Source organism: Tachyglossus aculeatus, chromosome 2 (genome assembly GCF_015852505.1).
Source record: "Tachyglossus aculeatus isolate mTacAcu1 chromosome 2, mTacAcu1.pri, whole genome shotgun sequence".
In the NCBI taxonomy this organism is placed as follows: Eukaryota; Metazoa; Chordata; class Mammalia; order Monotremata; family Tachyglossidae; genus Tachyglossus; species Tachyglossus aculeatus.
In genome coordinates, this window is record NC_052067.1 from 12,273,227 (window position 1) to 12,293,165 (window position 19,939).

At 43.0% G+C, this 19,939-nt stretch overlaps 1 protein-coding gene across 1 annotated transcript; it reads right to left on the reverse strand.

Moving 5' to 3' along the window:
• Window positions 1-1,678: 1,678 nt before the first annotated feature.
• Window positions 1,679-19,671, reverse strand: MACC1 (MET transcriptional regulator MACC1). Its single transcript, XM_038742622.1, has 4 exons — window positions 19,557-19,671; window positions 16,174-18,221; window positions 12,902-13,090; window positions 1,679-3,284 (listed from the first exon to the last, which is right to left on the reverse strand). Exons 1-4 carry the CDS (start codon window positions 19,669-19,671, stop codon window positions 3,075-3,077), a joined length of 2,562 nt encoding a protein of 853 aa, XP_038598550.1. The 3' UTR covers window positions 1,679-3,074.
• Window positions 19,672-19,939: the final 268 nt, after the last annotated feature.

The following is a 19,939-nucleotide window of genomic DNA, read 5'->3' on the forward strand; positions in this document are numbered from 1 at the left end:
GCCAATTTGTACTTCCCAAGCGCTTAGTACAATGCTCTGCACACAGTAAGTGCTCAATAAATATGATTGAATGAATGAATGAATGAATCCCCATTTTACAGATGAGGTCACTGAGACCCAGAGAAGTGAAGTGACTTGCCCAAAATCACATAGCTAAGTGGTGGTGTTAGGATTTGAACCCATGATCTCTGACTCCAAAGCCCGTGCTCTTTCCACTGAGCCATGCTGCTTATCTAGGCACAAAATTGCTGGGAGGGCAAGGGGATGCCAGGGGGAAAAAGATGGGCCCTCATATATTGCTGACATTCCAGGTCAGTCATGAACCCTCTGTCTTGCGCTGCTTGGAAAACTCAGGAGATAAAAGCTCCAGACCATATTTATGCAGCCTTGGGGAAGGATGTCTTCTGGGATGGGCTCAGAGTTAGCATCCATGCTAAAGATTTTAATAAAAATATTCCATCCTCATATAGTTTTTAACACAGTGATAGTTTCTATCATTCCCCCATCCTTTCTTGGATCTTGAATGATGAGAATCCTGAGAGAGCCACCTTTTCTAATATCATTAAGAGTCACAATAATCGCTAGTAGTTGCCTTCTTGTCTAAAGGTATGTGTGTGCTTTGTCTTAAGAGAGGAACTTTAACTTTTCTCTGCAGACAAAGGGAACGTGCATTTATGCTTTAACATGATAGAGGAACTCAGTGGCTGCATCATTATGTGAAGGATCTAAAGTCACATGGAAAATAAAGAGTCCATGAATCCTGAGTCTTTGGCACTTATCCGAGCCTCTCAACATTTTTTCGCAAGTGAAATTCAGTGGCTATGTGATGTGAAGAATAGGAAAAAGAGTGTAGTTCTTAAAATGCCTGTGAATATGATTTGGATGAGGTTATCCATTCATCAAAGACAATTCAGAAGGAATATCCGCTGCAGTTAGGAAAATCCATTTGAAGATAAGCACATTGTGGGCAAGGGACTGTATCGTACTCTTCCGAGTGTTTACTGCTGTGCTCTGCATATAGTTAGCCCGCTTTAAATACCATTGGTGATGATAATGAAAGATGGAAATGGGAGTGAAGTGGTGCTGATGGATTATCAGAGTAGCAGTTGGAGGGAAAGTGGGCCCTGCACATTCTGATATGCTTTAAAGCACCTTCTGAAGGATCAGCTGAGACTGATAGACCCCTTTGTTGCAGGATTAAACTCTTGCTCTTCCATACGTGACTGAAACCACTCTTTTCACCTTTCCTCAATTTTTCCCAAATACAAAAATCAGGTGACTTTTAAAGGGTTAAAGTATGCAGTATACCGTGAAGCAGTGTGGCTCAGTGGAAAGAGCCCGGGCTTGGGAGTCAGAGGTCGTGGGTTCTAATCCTGGCTCCACCACTTGTCAGCTGTGTGACCTTGGGCAAGTCACTTAACTTCTCTGTGCCTCAGTTGCCCCATCTGTAAAATGGGGATTAAGACTGTGAGTCCCCCGTGGGACAACCTGATTACCTTGTATCTCCCCCAGCGCTTAGAACAGTGCTTGTCATTGCTATACAGAGGCAGCATAATATAAGGTGAATGAATTTACCCTTAACTGCCTTTGGCTGCCTAATAAGATTTCCTTCCTTCAAAGTCTTATAAAAACCCATCCCCTGGATCTTAACTCTCCTTCTTTAAGAGTTTATTTGGGTTTACAGAAATGTTAATGAATTGCTCAGAAATGTCTGAGCGAAGTGAAACATGTCCATCACAGAGGCCGGTTTGAGTTGTTGGATCCTCTTCTCTCCTATTTCCCATTCAACTAAAATAAATTCTGCCCTTGGACATGTGTACGTAACTTGCAGAGCAGACTGGGCTCTGATATCATCAGACACAAATATTGGCCACTTTAAGGATTGTTCTTAAACCAAAATTCAGCACTCCATCTGCCAGCTTTTCCAGATTTGTTCAAAAGTTAAACCTTGCTCTTCTAATGCCACCTGAAACATTTGTATTTTATTTGTTTTATTAGCCAAAGGATCATCTTTTCTTTTGTAAACCCTCTTGCCTCCACAACTTAGCCCAAAATATAAACCCTTGGTCAGAAAGCATGCATCCCACAAATCCGTTACCTGTGATTGGTGAACCTTTTTTGGAGAGGCAGAGAATATAACTATTCCTGATGGCATCTTCTGGGCCCAAAATAATATAAATATTGGCAGATGATTAAGAGAAAGCTGCTGAATACATCTCAATAAACACTGGCCTGCTGTGTCAACATCAGGTTCATCAGATGGAATTTACATTCTCTTCTCTTCCTCAATGTGAACGTGATATTCTGGGCAACATCTGGAGAGAGTTTAGAAACAATATATACCGTGGATATCTGTGGGTCTTGGATGAATTTGCTTGAGAGGGAAGTGGCAGGGCTTTCTGGATGTTTCAAAGCAACTGGAGGTGACTGTGGCTCCTTCTGCATTAATTCCATTCCTAGGTTGAGTTCGTTCCCCTGTTAGAAAACTAAGAACTTCTGATGCCGATTTCCAAATTTTAAGGGAAGCAGGCATGTTTTAAGGCATGGATAAGATTATAAAGGGATTAGAGAGTGGAACCAGCTTCTGGCCCCTGCCTGAGATCAGATAGCTGACTTTCTCCAAAAACAGATTTTTTTTACTGTCTCTTGTGGTCTCCCAGAAGGCAGTCAGTGGGAGCAGTTGAGGAATGGCACAGGAGAGCTTCTTAGGCTTCATCTGATTTCTCAGTGTTTGTGTCATTTCTATCTGGCCCTTTATCTTCCCCAATTCTCTAGGCTTTGGAGAGAACGGTTTCCTGGCTCCAGTTTCAAGAGCTAGTCCTCACTCTGGGCAATGCAACGATAGCTTTTAAGAAGTGGAGTTTCTCCTGTTTGTTCCTAAATAAGGAGACTGCTTTCCAGGCCACCTGGAAGTTCATTTGATCTACAAATGAACCCCTTCTTTTCTGCTTATGCCTCGGTTCTGTAGTCCGTAGCTGGGAAGGAGGCAGCCGGGCTCGCTTCAGATCCACAAAACCAGCAACTTTGTAAAACATGGATCCTGTTTCCTGTCATTTGTCTTCCAGAGATGAGTTTTAGTTCTCCAAAATGGGGAAAGCATTTGCTCTCAAAACCTCCAAACAGTTCACTAGGATCAGTGCCCCAGTTAATTCTCGCCACTGCTTCGTCACGGGGTTTTTCATTTTATCCAAAGCCGACTGCAGGTCTCGTAACACATCCCGGTAACTGTCTCCATAGTGAGCTCCCCACGTGTACAGAAAATCATATGCAGGCTTCCACATCATCTGCAAGCAAAAACTTAGACTCAGTCTCTGTGTTTTCAAGCTCAAGAACTAGTAAAGAAAAAAAGAAAACTTGTCTGAGCTAAGGAGAGACTTAGCCTACACAAAGGCTGCTTAAGTTTCAGTTCCTACTGATTTTGGTGCTCTGAGAAATATGGAAGTCCAAAACATTATAATGCAATTAAGAACAAGTTTACATTAGCATAATACACGTACACAACTTAATTCATTGGGATTATGTGATTTGAAATAATTACCTGCCTAAAAACTGTTTTGCACAAGAGGTTTAGACATACCAATGGAGCAGCCTTAAGATATTAGATAATGAATAATTTTAATAGGTGGCTTTTGAAATGTGCCGCATCCGTAAATGACACCTACTCGGTTTCAGGCAGTCCACTCTATAGATAAATAAGATGCTTTAAAGGTACTTAACATTTCAAATTAGTTTATTCAAATAATTCAGCAGAGATAAATCTTCAGCAAAGCCATCAGGTCAAAATGAAAGCAGACCTTTAATTTAATAACAAACTGAGCAGTGCATTTTATTACATTGGGGAATGTAAAATCAACAGTGAAAACCCTCCAGTGTGCTTTCACTAAGCACCTACCAAACCAATGACATCACCGTTTCCATAGAAACAGACTTACGTCAAAGAAGAACTTCATACACGCTTAGTATGTAATGGTAACCAAGGCAACCTGACTTAAAGCAATGGTAGAAACAAAGGCAGACCAAATTTGACAAAGTATAAAATATGAAAGGAATTCAAAATTCATCCACTCCAAGTAAAATACATATATGTTGAACCCATATTCATGAGAATGGGCCTCTTGGGTCTATTACCACTTTTTGTTTTTAATCTCCAGCCTAACATGCTTGTGATTGAGACACCTAAGAAAAAAAATCACTGCAAATCCGTGGAATCAAAATCAGGCACGATTAGCAGGTGCACCCATTAAGTGGGATGGTCATAAATCTCCCAATCTCAAAATCTACCTTTCTATAAGCCCTAGATTTTAATCAGCTGATGGATTTACCTACTAAATCAAAGCTGTGTAGTTATAATAAAACACTCCAGGAGCTTGACAATTAAAATCCAGTGACAGAAGAAGAGAATTGACCAGAGGGCTGCACTGGGTAGGTTTGGGGGTTGAGACCTGGCCACTGGAAACCTGGAAGTATTCCTCAATTAGAGTGGGCACAAATTATCCCAATACATCAGCACTCCTGTCCATTGCCATTTACCTATTCTCTTATTTAAGCCCTTCTCCAGCTTTTTTCCTGCCTTCTGTAAATATTTTCGTGTGTTGATTTCTCTGTAATCAGATTACAGGTTTCTCTGTAATCTCTTTTTCTAGACTGTGAGCCCACTGTTGGGTAGGGACCGTCTCTATATGTTGCCAACTTGTACTTCCCAAGCGCTTAGTACAGTGCTCTGCACACAGTAAATGCTCAATAAATATGATTGATTGATTGATTGATTGACTGTAAGATTGTAAACTCCTTAAATCAGAGATTGGGTCTTATCTTTACTGTACCAATCAATCAATCAAGGTATTTATTAAGCACTTACTGTGTGCAGAGCACTGTACTAAGGACTGGGGAGAGGACAATATAACAGAGGTGGCATGCATGTTCCCTTCCCACAGTGAGTTTATTGCCTACCAACCCAGTTATATTGTAATTATTGAGTCCTTACTGTGTGCAGAGCACTCTACTAAGCACTTGGGAGAGTACAATACAACAATAAACAAATATATCCCCTGCCCACAATGAGTGTACAGTCTAGAGGGGAGAGACAGACATTAAAATAAGTAAAGAAATGACAGATGTGTACTTAAGTGCTGTCAGGCTGGCAGTGGGTAAGAACAAAGTGAAAAACCACAGTGATACAGAAGGGAGTGAAAGAAGAGGAAAGGGGGTCTTAGTCATGGAAGGCCTCTTGGAGGAGACAATAATAATAATGATGGCATGTATAAAGCACATACTATGTGCAAAGCACTGTTCTAAGTGCTGGGAAGGTTACAAGGTGATCAAGTTGTCCCACAGGGGGATCACAGTCTTCATCCCCATTTTACAGATGAGGGAACTGAGGCCCGGAGCAGTTAAGTGACTTGCCCAAAGTCACACAGCTGACAATTGGTGGAGCCGAGATTAGAAACCCTGACCTCTGACTCCAAAACTCGGGCTCTTTCCACTGACCCACGCTGCTTCTCCAATGTGCCTTCAATAAGAAGAGTTGGGGAGAGCTGGGGAGTTGGGGAGAGTTGGATTTGAGGGAGGGCATTTCAGGTCAGAGGTGGGATGTGGGCGAGGGGCTGGCGGTGAGATAGACAAGATCAAGGCTCCTTGCCAAGGTTAGCATTAAAGAAGCCAGGATGGATTGTAGACGGAGAGAAGCGAGGAGAGATAGGAGGGGACACGGTGATGGAGCGCTTTAAAGCCAGTGGTGAGGAGATTTTATTTGATGTGGAGGTGGATGAGCAACCCCTGGAGTCTTTTGAGGAGCCGGGTGATACGTCCTGAACTTTTTTGTAGAAAAATGATCTGGGCAGCAGAGTGAAGTATGGACTGGAGTGGGGAGAGACAGGAGGCTGGGAGGTCAGCAAGGAAGCAGATGCAATAATCCAGGTGGGATAAGATGATTGATTGTATTAATGTGGTAGCAGTTTGGGCAGAGAGGAAAGGACAGATTTTTGCTATGTTGTGAAGGTGGGACCAACAGGATTTAGTGATGGATTGAATATGTGGGTTGAATGAGAGAGAGGAGTCAAGGATAACACCAAGCTTATGGGCTTGTGAGACCGGAAGGCTGGTGGTGCTGTCTACAGTGATGGGAAAGTCAGGAGGAGGACAGGTACTCGCCCAAGGGCTTAGTACAGTGCTTAGCACATCAAATGATTGTACTTACCAAATCCTTATTGTGCACAGAACACTGTACTTACTGTTTGGGAGAATACAATATAGTAGAGTTGGCGGACACATTTTCTGCCCACAGTGAGCTTACAGTCTAGAGGACTGAACACCGTAAATGCTCAATAAATACGATTGATTGAATGAGGGGAAGACAGAAAATAATGTGAATAAATCATTTGTAATATGTAATTTCTAGACATGTATATAAATGCTGGAGGCTGAGGGTTGGATGGATACAGAAGGAAGAAAGAGATTAATCGGGGAAGATGTCCTGGAGGAGATGTGATCTTAATTAAGGTGGGGAGAGTGGTGGTCTGGCAAATATGGAGGAAGAAGGAGTTCCAGTTCAGAGGGAGAATGTGGGAAAGGGGTCAGCAGTGAGATAAATGAAATGAGGCAGATGAGGGAGGAAGTGTGCAGGCTGGGCTGAAGTAGGAGATGTGAGGTAAGGTAGGAGGGTGTGAGCTGACGATACTCTACTAAGTGCTTAGCACAGTATTGGCTCAATAACCAACTCCCTGTTCTGTGCTCTTTGCATTAGGCCACCCGGCCCTGAATACTTTTGCTGCTGCCTCAGCCTCCAGCCCTGATCTGTCCAGCTTCTGCAAGGAACAATGGAGGGAAGATGGAAGATCATGGCATCCTCCTGGAGAGTTATGAGTGGAGAGGGTTTTGACATGGCCTCGTCTAATAAGACCTCTCAGACTAGCGTTCCAAGGGTTTTCTTGGTTAAAACCTTCTGAAGGGCTCACCTAGGTCTGTAACCTGCTTGCTTAACAAATACCACGATTATTAGCATAGGAAGACCCTTCTCAATTGCATAACTATAAATAAGCCCCCCAGCCCATCCATCACAAAGGCACGACTTTCCCAACATGCTTTCTATACCAAGGCACTGTGCCACTCTGCAGGAGGGAACTGCTAGGCTTAAGGGTTTTTCAAAAATACTTCATTTCATAGGCTGGCCATGAATATGATTTCTCAGGAGCACAGGTTTAAGCAAACAAATGCAAACACTACCGTGCAGTTCCATTTCCACCTGGAACAGGACACAAATAAAGCTTGACAGGAAAATCAAGCTCAGCAATGAAGCGACAATACTCGTGTAAGGGCGATGGCCCTTAATGATGTGAAAGTGTCAGAATGTGACATGATCTGTCAGAATCACACACGGCGCCCGCAACACAGCCCTGGGGCCTGAATTTCCTCAGGCTGTCGTTGTTCAGTTCCATCAAATTCCACATCGCTGTGACACTGACAGGACAGTGGAGGCAAACACAAGATTGGAAAGTCGACTTCAGCCCCACCAAAGGGTGGGCACGAACACCACCGATCCATCAATCGGTGATCTTTGTGTCAGGAGTACCCCCTTACAGGTTTGTACCAACCGGGACTTTCCTGGACCAAGGGACCCTCGGTGACATGTAGTAGAAGTCAAACCACACTTCTGATCACCAAGGTTATTGAGGAATGTTTTTTTACTTAGTTTTACCAGCACTTAAGGGAGTGGCGCATACACACACACTCACTCCAATTCACCAAGGGGTCCAATCCCAGTCTGCAGCCAAAGGAGCCCATTCTGCCAATGCTTCTTCTGTCTGTTTCCAAGTGCTGCTGCCTTCTGCTGCTCCCTGCTGCATGCCTCTGTGCTGCTTCAGTATGTGCCTCAGTATGCATGACCCTGACTTTGCATGGGTTCTTTGTGTCATTCGAAACGACCCCCATTTATCTGCCTTTGGCGTTGCATCTGTGGCTCTAAGTGGCGGTCATTGATTGTCCCAGGCCCATTACCGGGTAGAACAGGGAGAGGAAGCCCCGCCTCCCTCCATGTTCCAACCCCACCGGGCAGCAATCACCGGCTCTCAAGTAGAACCCATCAGTGCCTTCACCAGTCTCTATGCTGTTGCTGTTCACGGGATCACAAACAGTCACTAACTAGGCAGCTTGTTGTGGGCTCATCACAGTTTAATGAACACTTATTTTATGTACAGCACTACACTCCTATCTCTCCCCATTCCAGCCCATACTTCACTCTGCTGCTTAGATCATGTTTCCACAAAAACATTCAGGCCTTGTTTCCCCATTCCTCAGGAAACTCCAGTGGTTGCCCATCCACCTCCACATCAAACAGAAACTCTTCACCATTGGGTTTAAAGCATTCAATCCCCTTGCCCCCTCCTACCTCACCTCACTTCTCTCTTACTGCAACCCAGCCAGCACACTTCACTCCCCTAGCGCTAAAGTTCTCACTGTGCCTCGATCTCTCCTGTCTCACCACCGAGCCCTGGCCCACGTCCTGCCTCTGGCCTGGCATTCCCTCCCTCCTCTAATCCAACAGACAACCCCCATCTCCGTCCTGCTTCAAAGCCTTATAAAAGACACATCTCCTCCAAGAGGTCTTCCCAGACTAAACCCCACTTTTCATCTCCCACTCCCTGACTTGCTCCCTTTGTTCTCCCCCCATCCCAGCCCCAAAGCACTTATGTACATATCTGTAATTTTCTTTATTGGCTTTGATGTCTGTCTCCCCCAGTCTAGACTGTGAGCTCCTTGTGGGCACAAAATGTCATTGTTTATTGTGTTATTGCTTTATTGTAGTTGCCCAAGTGCTTAATACAGTTCCCTGTGCATAGTAAGTGCTCAATAAATATGATTGAATGAACGAATGAATGAAAGAAGTGCAAAATTGAAAGACACGAAGTGCAGGAATGCAAACTCCTACAGTCTGCTTAATAATATTCAATTGAATAGTCAGTTAAAATTGTAGAATATATAAATAAATCAATCATATAAATGTTTTCCTTCAGTCTAGCCTCCAGATAACTGAGGACAGTTGAAAGGGTAAAAGAGTGAAAGAAAAGTAATAAATGTGGTACAAACAAAGGCACAAAGAAGAGGGTAAAAAATGCTAAAGTGCAATCAACAGTGAAGTGAGATTCAGAAGCACTTCAGATTTCCAAATTTAGAAGGCTTTGTTACCAGTCAGTATAAAATCATATGATAATGTACAAGATAATAAAGCACAGAATGAATTTTGCATTCAGGTTACAGTATTAAATTCAATGAATTTTTCTTCAGAAGACAGGAATAGCAATGAGGGTAATTGGTTTTAGCTACTTTTAGATAATTACATTTTGCTCCATTTAGAGATTAGTCTACCTTTATTCTTCATAAACAACTGAAATAAAGTTTTAAATTTCCTGGCTATGGAACTGTGATTTAAGAAATAAACATGTTTTATTACTGATCCGTGTATTTATTCATGCTTAAAACACCTCTTTAACAATATTTATTTTGTTGCCAACTGCAGTTCATCATAGTCCACTCTTCCTAACCAGTCTTTCAGCTTTATTCATTTATTCATCTATTCCATTCTGACATACTGTGCTACAACTCGTATCATTATATTCTTGTGCTTCCTCCGGCTCCCTGTATTTGTACATAATGTTTATCTGTCTGTCTCCCCCATTAGACCTCAAGACCCCTAAGGGCAGCAAACTGTGTTTCATTTTTCTGGTGTATGCCCCCAAACACTTAATGGAGTGCTCATCACACAGCATGCGGTCAATAAAAACCGCTAATTGATTGATAACTTTAGTGCACCACTTTTACCAATGTGTAAAAACCCAAATCCAATTGCCTGTTTCTTTTATTCAGGAACTACTTATTCACAAACAACTGATTCTGAGCCCCTCTCCATCCCCCTGTCTTACCTCCTTCCCTTCCCCACAGCACCTGTATATTTGTATATATGTTTGTACATATTTATTACTCTATTTATTTATTTTACTTGTACATATCTATTCTATTTATTTTATTTTGTTAATATGTTTTGTTTCGTTCTCTGTCTCCCCCTTCTAGACTGTGAGCCTACTGTTGGGTAGGGACTGCCTCTATATGTTGCCAACTTGTACTGCCCAAGCGCTTAGTACAGTGCTCTGCAAACAGTAAGTGCTCAATAAATACGATTGATTGATTGATTGATTCTGGGAGGAGCGGGTTGGGGGGGAAGGAGGAGCCCCTAACCTTAGTGCTATGCCTAACTTTGGCACTATCTTTGACTCCTCTCTGTCATTCAACCTACATAGTCAACCCTGTCGGTCCCACCTTCAGACCGTAGCTAAAATCTGTGCCTTCCTCTCCATCCAAACTGCTACCACAATTAACTATTGTGAGTTAATACAATCGGTCCATCCTATCCTGCCTGGATTACTGCATCAGCCTCCTTGCTGACCTCCCAGTCTCCTATCTCTCCCCACTCCAGTTCATACTTCCCTCTTCTGTCCAGATCATTTTTCTACAAAAACGTTCAGGACATGTCACCCCGCTCCTCAAAAAACTCCAGTGGTTGCCCATCCACCTCTGCATCAAGCAAAAATTCCTCACCATTGGCTTTAAGCGTGGCTCAGTGGAAAGAGCATGGGCTTTGGAGTCAGAGGTCAGGGGTTCAAATCCTGGCTCCGCCAATCGTCAGTTGTGTGACTTTGGGCAAATCACTTAACTTATCTGTGCCTCAGTTACCTCATCTGTAAAATGGGGATTAAGACTGTGAGCCCTCTGTGGGACAACCTGATCACCTTGTAACCTCCCCAGCACTTAGAACAGTGCTTTGCACATAGTAAGTGCTTAATAAATACCATTATTATTATTATTGTTATTATTTAAAGCTCCCCATCACCTTGCCCCCTCTTACCTCACCTTCTCTCCTTCTACTACCCAGCCTGCGCACTTTGCTCCTCTAGTGCTAACCTTCTCACTGTGCCTCTGCCTTGCCTGTCTCATTCATTCAATTGTATTTATTGAGCACTTACTGTGTGCAGAGCACTGTACTAATCAATCAATCAATCAATAGTATTTATTCAGCACTTACTGTGTGCAGAGCACTGTACTAAGCGCTTGGGAAGTACAAGTTGGCAACATATAGAGACAGTCCCTACCCAACAGTGGGCTCACAGTCTAGAAGGGGGAAACAGGATTCTCCCAGCCACAGCAGTATCAGGAGGAGAGGATTAAATTCCACTGCCCCTTATTGCATGACTGGATTTTGCCTTCAGCGAGATGGCTCCGGAGAGGCTTGTGGGGCAAGGGGTGTCCCTGAAGCCAATCCACAGTTCTCTCCCTACTTCTCCTAATCCTCCAACGCTTGTCCATATCTTCCCAAATCAAACAGAAGCTCCTTACCATCCGTTCTAAGGCACTCAATCAGTTCTCTCCCCATTACTTCTCCTCGCTGATCTCCTTCTGCACATTTTGCTTTCCTAATACCAGCCTCTTCACAGCCTATCCTTCCTCAGTCTCTCTCGGCCTGGATCTAGCTCCTGTTTCACATCCAAAAGACCACTACACTCCCCCTCTTCAAAGCCCCACTGAAGTCACAACTTCTGCACGAGGTCTTCTCTGACTAACCTTTCATCTCCCGTGGCTCAATGGAAAGAGCTTTGGAGTCAGAGGTCATGGGTTCAAATCCTGGCTCTGCCAATTGTCAGCTGTGTGACTTGGGCAAGTCATTTAACTTCTCTGTGCCTCAGTTACCTCACCAGTAAAATGGGGATTAAGACTGTGAGCCCCCTGTGGGACAACCTCATCACCTTGTAACCTCCCCAGTGCTTAGAACAGTAGAGAAGCAGCATGGCTCAGTGGAAAGAGCATGGGCTTTGGAGTCAGAGGTCATGGGTTCAAGTCCCAGCTCCGCCAATTGTCAGCTGTGTGACTTTGGGCAATCACTTAACTTCTCTGTGCCTCAGTTACCTCATCTGTAAAATAGGGATTAAGACCGTGAGCCCACATGGGACAACCTGATCACACTGTAACCTCCCCAGTGCTTAGAACAGTGCTGTGCACATAGTAAGCGCTTAATAAATGCCATTATTATTACTATTATTATTTTCCCACCCCATTTTTGCCCACTACACATCACCTATGCACTCAGTCCCTAAGCACACAGGTATTCCCGGCCCCTCTTCCCCCAACGGCACCTAGGTACATTCTTTTGAACTCTGTTGCTTCCCCTGACTCATAATTTATCTTAGTGTCTGTCTCCCCTGATGCACTGCAAACTTCTTGTGGACAGGGATCCTGTTTACTAACTCTAATGAAAGCACTTATTAAGTGTTCTGAGCACAGTAAGTACTTAGCAGATGCTATTGATCAGTTGATATGTTCTATAGGAGATGTAGGTGACATCTCAAACACTTTCCCTCTTACTGTTCTTACTGTCCCTCCCTTTCCTCCAATTTCCCTTTGACTCAATGACTCAAAAGGAATCGTGGCAGGAAGTATGCATTTTTCAAGAATCAATCGATTGATGGTATTTATCAATCAATTTATGTTGCCAATTTGTACTTCCCAAGAGCTTAGTACAGTGCCCTGCACACAGTAAGCACTCAATAAATATGACTGATTGATTGATTAATTTATCGAGAGCACTGTACTGTGTGCTTGGGAGAGTACGATACAAAAGAGTTATAGACACATTCTGTGCCCACAATGAGCTTAATGTCTAGAATAAAACCATAGTGCTGCCAGGTTTTGTTTTGTTTTAATAGAGTAGGGCTAGATTTACAGGCTTAATGCCCATGTGTCAAAGGAGACCAGGATACATATGGCTCTCAAAGGGCTTCCATCTTTTTCTGTGGTACCCAGGAGATTGTGTTTTGGAAGTGGTTCCATTGATTATGGTGGTGAGAAATTTCAGTCTTACCTCTAGAGCAACTTGACCAGTTCTGCCCCGATGGGGAACTTCATATGCTTGAATTTGTTGTTTAGTGAGTCGGGCTAACTTTTCTGCCAGTTCCCTCCAGCACTTCCCAAGTTTGACAGCTGAAGTTAGAATCACGGTATCTTGAATAAGGTGTGCCACTAGCCCTTGGCAATCCATCTTCAGCAGTGCCTGCAGTGACAATTATATGGTAGAACCTTTTGTCAGTTGAAGAGCAAATAATTAGTACTTGATCTTATATATAAAACATCACCATCCTTATTTAAAGAACGATTTATTAAACTGCTTTCCATGAAAAAAAAACCCGAGCAGCTAAAAAAATGCTTATTTGCCAACATTATTCTTTTATTTACAGAATGAAACTATTCTTTTTCTTTGAGCATAAGCACCCTTGAGAGGAATCAAAACCACCTAGCTTCCTGGTGGGTAAAGTTTATTCTTTTAAAATCTGCTGCCTCAGTTAGTCAGTGTCAATCATATTTATTGTGTGCTTACTGTGTATGCAGAGCAATGTAATAATAATAATAATATCAATAATAATAATAAATAATTATGGTATTTGTTAAGTGCTTATTATGTGCCAGACACTGTATTAAGCCCTTGGGAAAGTACTATATAACACTGAACAGACACACTGACTGCCTACAGTGAGCGAACAGTCTAGAGCCATGCCAATGATTTCCTGAAGACATTGATGGACTATCTCTGGATGGCTGTCAGCATAAGAAATGGCACAGGCCTTTTGGCTGTCTGGGTGAAACAGTAGGGATTACATGCCCCTTTCCCAAGATAATCATAATACGAAAGATGGCATGTGTTTCAACGCTATGTACCAAGCACTGCAGTAAATGCTGGGGGAGATAGAAACTCTTTCAGGCCGGCTCTATCTCCGGCCTTCAGCCTCTCCTCAAGGAGATGGGTGTTGAGTGGGCAGAAATTTCGGCTGCAAGCGCGGGGAGTTTCTGAAAACTGATCTTCATCCTGTCTTCCCACTCCTTCTGGTGCTTGTGGTTAGTGTGGACTCTACCTAAACATGCTGGAAGCTCCCTACAGTTTAATTGCTTCCTTCCCTCCAAGGGAGGAGGATGAGGACAAGTCACTGAGCCACCCGCCCTCACTCCCTCCCAAGACTCCCTGCTTTCTTGTTTTAACTTCCAGATAACATGGCCTTTCCATACTTCACTCAGTTAATCCTAGTGAGGGAAAGAGACAGGATTTATATATTCCCAAGCACTTAGTACAGTGGTCTAAACACAGTAAGCACTCAATAAATACCAGTGATCGAATGAGCAGTATACATCTGGCCTCTGCCTTACTTTCCATTCTCAGCAGCCTGGAACAAAAGAGTTAATGTCCTTCTGAGGATATGCCTGATACTGACTGGTGGGACCCGAACTCTATAATCAGTCATGGAAGAACCAAAACTCTACTCCTTCTAGACCAATGTGCATTCCAGAAATCATCCATTTTCAAGTTGTAGCGGAGATAACACATTCATGTAACATTCTTAAGGGAATAAGTATATGGGGAGTTAAACTGATAATTCAAATCAGGAACCAACATCCTAGGTGCTGACCTAGGATGGAGGAAATGAGAAAACTCAGGAAATGTTCACATTTAATCCATTCAATGATGCCTTCACAGTTACAGCCCCAACGCTATAGAAGTAAACCAGATTACTGAATCAAGAGTAACCTTTTAAGACATGTTAGATAACCCATATTTGTTTAAAATGACTTCTTCAGAGAACTTAAAGATCTTAAACTTTTGATGTTTGCAATCTGCCCCTACCATAACTCTGAACGGCATTCGTTATAGTTCATTAAAAGTTCTTCTACACCAGGGGAGAGAGTCAAAGTCACAAAATCCGACATAAACTGGTTGAGTTTGAGTTTCACTGGGAAGTCACATTTGTAACCATGACAACTTTTCAGGTCATGGCATCATCAAAATACATTTAGCCTGCTTTAGGGAATCCCCAGAGACTTCCCCCAAACGATAGCTCAAGGAAGAGAAAATGGGTAAGTGTGGCCTAGTGGAAAGAAAATGGGTCTGGGGGTCAGAATACCTGGGTTCAAATTTCAGCTCTGCCAATGTTCTGCTCTGTGAACTTGGACAAGTCACTTAAACCTCTCTGTGCCTCAGTTTCCTTTTCTGCAAAATGATGGTGAGGATCAGGGTTAGTTACTCTGTCTACTTAAGAGATTGTCAGCCCCCTATGGGACAAGGACTGGATCCAATCTGATTGTCTTTTATCTGTCTTAGGCCATGGTCAATACTTGTCATTATTATTATTAATTTTAATATTCACTTATCATTGATCTCCCAAAGAATTATGACTGAGTCCTCACTTCAGAGGCTGATTTAGCACAATCCTGCCTGAAACAAGAGCATCCATGAGCTTGTTAGAAACCCTTCGTTTGGGCTTATTAGTATTTGCATTAGTATGCGCAATCTTCAGACTGTAAGCTTGTTATCGGCAGGGAACGTATCTGCTAATTCTCTTGTGTTGCACATAGTCAGTGCTCGATAAACACAACTGATTGATTTGCTCCTGGATGTGAATTCTTTTAGATATTTTTGGAAAATGATTCTGTTTTTACCCCAAGTAGATAACTTCCTTAACAAGGTGCCAGTTCTGGTAACTTTCCTAGGAAAACACATCTCGGGGCCTTGGCCACAACCAGCAGGCTCTCAGGAGGAGAGGATTTAAGCTGGTGCATATGATTTACAGATTCCCCAAATGTAGCTTCTACCACTCCTGATTGACAGATGACAGTGCTTTAAATATCATTCAAGAGTGAAACCTTCCCTCTCTCCATTTGAACAGGGTTCACTCTGGTTTGCCAATGGAAACCTTCTTACTGTGGAAGTCACTCTGCCTCAAACCTTTGAACAGCTCTTAGGGCATCAAAGAGAGAGAAAAACTCTCTAGTCTCATGTGCTTGCTATGAGACATAGAGAATCTCTCTTCTGTCTTCCAAACGGGATCCCCAAAGGGCCATCTTCAGGAAAAAACACAGTTGAGGACCTTTCTTAAAATCAAGGCACAATTTGTAATGGCCTTATAGGGAAACTCAGTGTTTGCTGGAAAACGGCATCATATTTAATTTGGTTACTACTGAAAAATTACCCTAACAGGGATATAATTATCCTCTTTCATCATCCTTTTCTTGCATTTTAAAATTGATGCTTCTAAATTAATAATGTCATTCTCTCCCCGGGCCAAATGAGCGGAGTAAAGTAATACTTACAACAACCAACTCATAGAGAAATCTCCTCTTATTTCTGTCCACATGGCAGTCTTCCTTCAGCTTCTTCACAACATAGGCAACTCTTTCTGACTCTTTGTCCACTTGGATCTGATCAAAATCTTCCAGTGACAGATGGGAATATCCTAGAGCATCGGCTAAGACTTTCCAGTCATAAACTTTCTCTGACACCAACGTCAAGACTGTTGAATAGATGTATGTCAGTTTCTTAAAGGGCAAGGCCATTTGTTCAAGAAGTTTCTTGGAGGTGAATGAGCAGTCGGCCATGCTCATCACTTGTTCCTTCGAAATCACTTTCACATTTTTGTGGTGCACGAGGCCAATCCTTCCTCTAAGAACCCCGACAAACCATTCCTTTATCTTGGTTTGTCCAATGGCTTTCACTTTGCCTCCTCCAAGAAGGGCTATCGTGTCCCCTTTGAAATACTCGAGTAAGTAGTCCACCTTACTCTGACGTAGCACTGTCTTGAGAGTCACAGCATAGTGGGCAAAGCTCAAACTTCTATCCTGAAACCTGGGGTATTTAACGACGGTGGGCAGTGGCAGAGGAGCAGATTTGATCTCTTTCCTTTTCTGTAGATGATTCTGTGTTTCGGGGAACCTGAGCAACTTGGGGGCCGGATCAGGTGTTGTGATGTAGAATTGCGTCACTGGGCTGTTGTTTCGACCCTCGATCTGGACGAGAAAAACAAACAAATGCCTGCCCCCTTGGCCTACGGCACAGAACGGAAATTGCCGGTGGACCACTTCCCCCGCTTTCAACTGCTCTTCTTTAATTTCTTTCCTCTGGTCTTCCGTCTTCACCTCAAAATCAGGATCACGAGATAGCAGCACAACATTAAGGTCCTGTGGTCTGTCGAGGACAAATTTATGCTTCCCCCACAGCTGAAACACGACCGGGGATGTGTTCTTTCCACCCTTTTTCATATCATAAATTGTGAGTTTCCCAGGCATGTAGTTATGTCCACAGGCTGTAAAAACTGCCGTGAAACTGGGATGAATATATTTGGGCCCATAAATTCCAACGGAGATGGTCCTGTGGATATAATCCCAAACTGTGGTAGCCAGGGATGTGATGGCTTTAGCCTGCACTACCGCCACCAGGTAACTCACCCGACTCAGGTCAGTTAACTTCACCTGGACTGTATCTTGGTAAAGGTAGCAGTTGTTCAGCACTCTGAAAGGCCCGCCTTTGTGGCAGCTGTACAAACACACGATCTCCGTCATGACTTGGCTGAAGGGATCTGCCTTCACTTCGGCGGCAATCTTCATTTCCAGAAGAATGGCTTCCGTGGTGTTGAGGTTACTTAATGTGACCTCTAACAGGGGGCTCACGGTACACGAATGACTGTGGTTGAGGAATGGGGGGGCCTCAAGGAACGCTCTCAGGGCGACCTCTTGGAACTCCCCGGCTGCTACGTGTCCCTGAGGCACGTGGACCGTGATGTCCGACTCGGGGAGCTGGACTGAGCCTCCTTCGTGGTCTAGCCTGCAGACGGTGAGGGTGTCCGTAGCTTGGGTCTGTGCCCACCCTGGGCTCTGACTCATCGTCCCTAAATCCAAACAGGAGCGGGCCAGCTGCCGGTGACTTAACCATGCCATCTTGTAGGCCTCGCGGTCATTTTGAAGCCACTCCATGTCGTGAGCTAGGATCTCATTAGAGCCTCCTGAGCTCTCAAGATCGTAGTCCTGACTATCTAGAATATCTAGAATCTCTGAAATGCTTTTGGACCTCCCAGATTTCCTTGCCGAGGGCTTCCTTTGCAAGTGATGAGGAGTACCTAGCTCATCACCTGATGAATCAAAAGAACTTCCACAGTCTGTTTCCCTAAAGAAAAGCAAAGGATCTTCTTTCAAGATGGAAACATTCATGCCCCTCTTTTCATTGTTCCTTAACTGGGCAATGTCATCTAAGAACGGATTAGAAGCTGAGAGTTCTTCCCTGAAGGGATTGGTAGACTCGTAAATACAGACGTCATTCTGGGTAGATATGTCAGACCAATTAATAGATAAGTCTTCTTGTCCTCCTACTTTATGTGGAAAAGAGAAAGAAAGAAAGAAAGGTGAGTCAACATTCTGAAAAGCATCCAAGACCTTTTTTTAATGGCATTTTAGGTGCTCAATATGTATCAAACACTATGGTAAGCGCTGGGGCAGATACAGGAAAATCTTAGTCTTAGTCTATCACTTCCAAGCAGTTCAGGACCTTCATTTCTTGTGGTTTGCGTATGTGGAATTGAGCTCTTTATTTTGCATTTTCCAAGAAAACTTTGAGAAAGAAAAAAAATGTGTCTTCAGCTCAAGTATGGCAAGTAATACGGCCCTAATGTTCTTTAGCATGAAGAAAGGTGAATCACTGTTTCCAGGCACAGGCATTTTTCCTTTTCCAGTAAACATTTTATAACCATATATTCCCCACAAAAAACAAACTTCCACTAGCTCATCAGTCAATTAATGACATCTGTTGAGCATTTACTTTGTGCAGGGCACTGCACTAAGCACTTGGGAGAAAGTACAATGTGACAGAGTTGGCAGATGGCAAGAAACTTACATTCTACAGAGGGAGACAGACAAAATAGATTAGTGATAGTGGAAATAGGGTATAAGAATATTTGCATTTGCATTTTAGGGCTGGGATGAGTTAGTCTTTCAAATTTTTGGAAAATAGCTCTCATCACAGGCTGTATTACTTGAAAGAGATTCAGTATTTTTCAAGGGCGTATGCTATGACCTAGAATAGTGTTTACAATAATACTGAATGGGAGAGTGTTATGTGCTATCTAGTGCAGAAGAAGGGTTTGAGTAAGGTTAACTCAATGTTTCAAGAGGACTGAGTTTGTGAGAAGGTCTGTTCTGCAGGCCCAGGAAAATGGATTTTAAGATATAAGCGAAACAGCTCCCAGGAAGAACACATAACTGAAAAATTGGTGTCTGTTCTTAGTAAGAAATAGCATGCTTCAAATTAAAATCCAAATCTCCCCTGCTAGAATGTAAGCTCCTCAATCAATCATTGATACTTACTGAGTGCTTGCTGTGTACAGAACATTGTACTAACTGCTTAGGAGAATACAACAGAGCTGGTAGACACATTCCCTGCCCACAAGGAGCTTATGGTCTAGAGTGGCAGGAATCACATCTATTTACTGTACTCTCCCAAGCATTTAGTAAAGTGTCCTGCCCACAGTAAGTGCTCAGTAAGTACTTCTGACTGATTGACTGGAATGAGCTCAATTCTAAATGGGGAGCCTTTGAAGTTTAAGTTTTGGAGATCAAAAATGAGGCTAGCTATGAGGAGGAATTCTGAATTTTTCATTTAATTTTCAGAAATTACAAAATTATTTCATGAAGTGTTAAAAGTTCTCTACCTGTTCCATTGCCATTTGTTGAAGATTTTCTTTCATCTATGTCCATCAAATTTCCTTCTGATCTGCTGCGTGGAATGCCACCAGACTTGTAGTGTATCCTTTTCTCTGCTGACATTTTGCCTCCTGGGAAACACAAATTTTAATTTTGTAAGAATAGAAATCCAAGTCAGCGAGGAAAATAAAGGGAAATCAATCAATCAATCAATCGTATTTATTGAGCGCTTACTATGTGCAGAGCACTGTACTAAGCTCTTGGGAAGTACAAATTGGCAACACATAGAGACAGTCCCTACCCAACAGTGGGCTCACAGTCTAAAAGGGGGAGGCAGAGAACAGAACCAAACATACCAACAAAATAAAATAAATAGGATAGAAATGTACAA

Bases quoted from the DNA above. Each gene is read 5' to 3' on its own strand.
- MACC1 (XM_038742622.1), bottom strand. From the start codon at position 19,671: ATGTCAGCAGAGAAAAGGATACACTACAAGTCTGGTGGCATTCCACGC. The intron at 18,222-19,556 runs GTAGAGAACTTT...TTCCACATAAAG, and splicing joins AACAAATGGCAATGGAACAG to TAGGAGGACAAGAAGACTTA. The intron at 3,285-12,901 runs GTAAGACTGAAA...TTTTGCTTGCAG, and splicing joins CTGGTCAAGTTGCTCTAGAG to ATGATGTGGAAGCCTGCATA.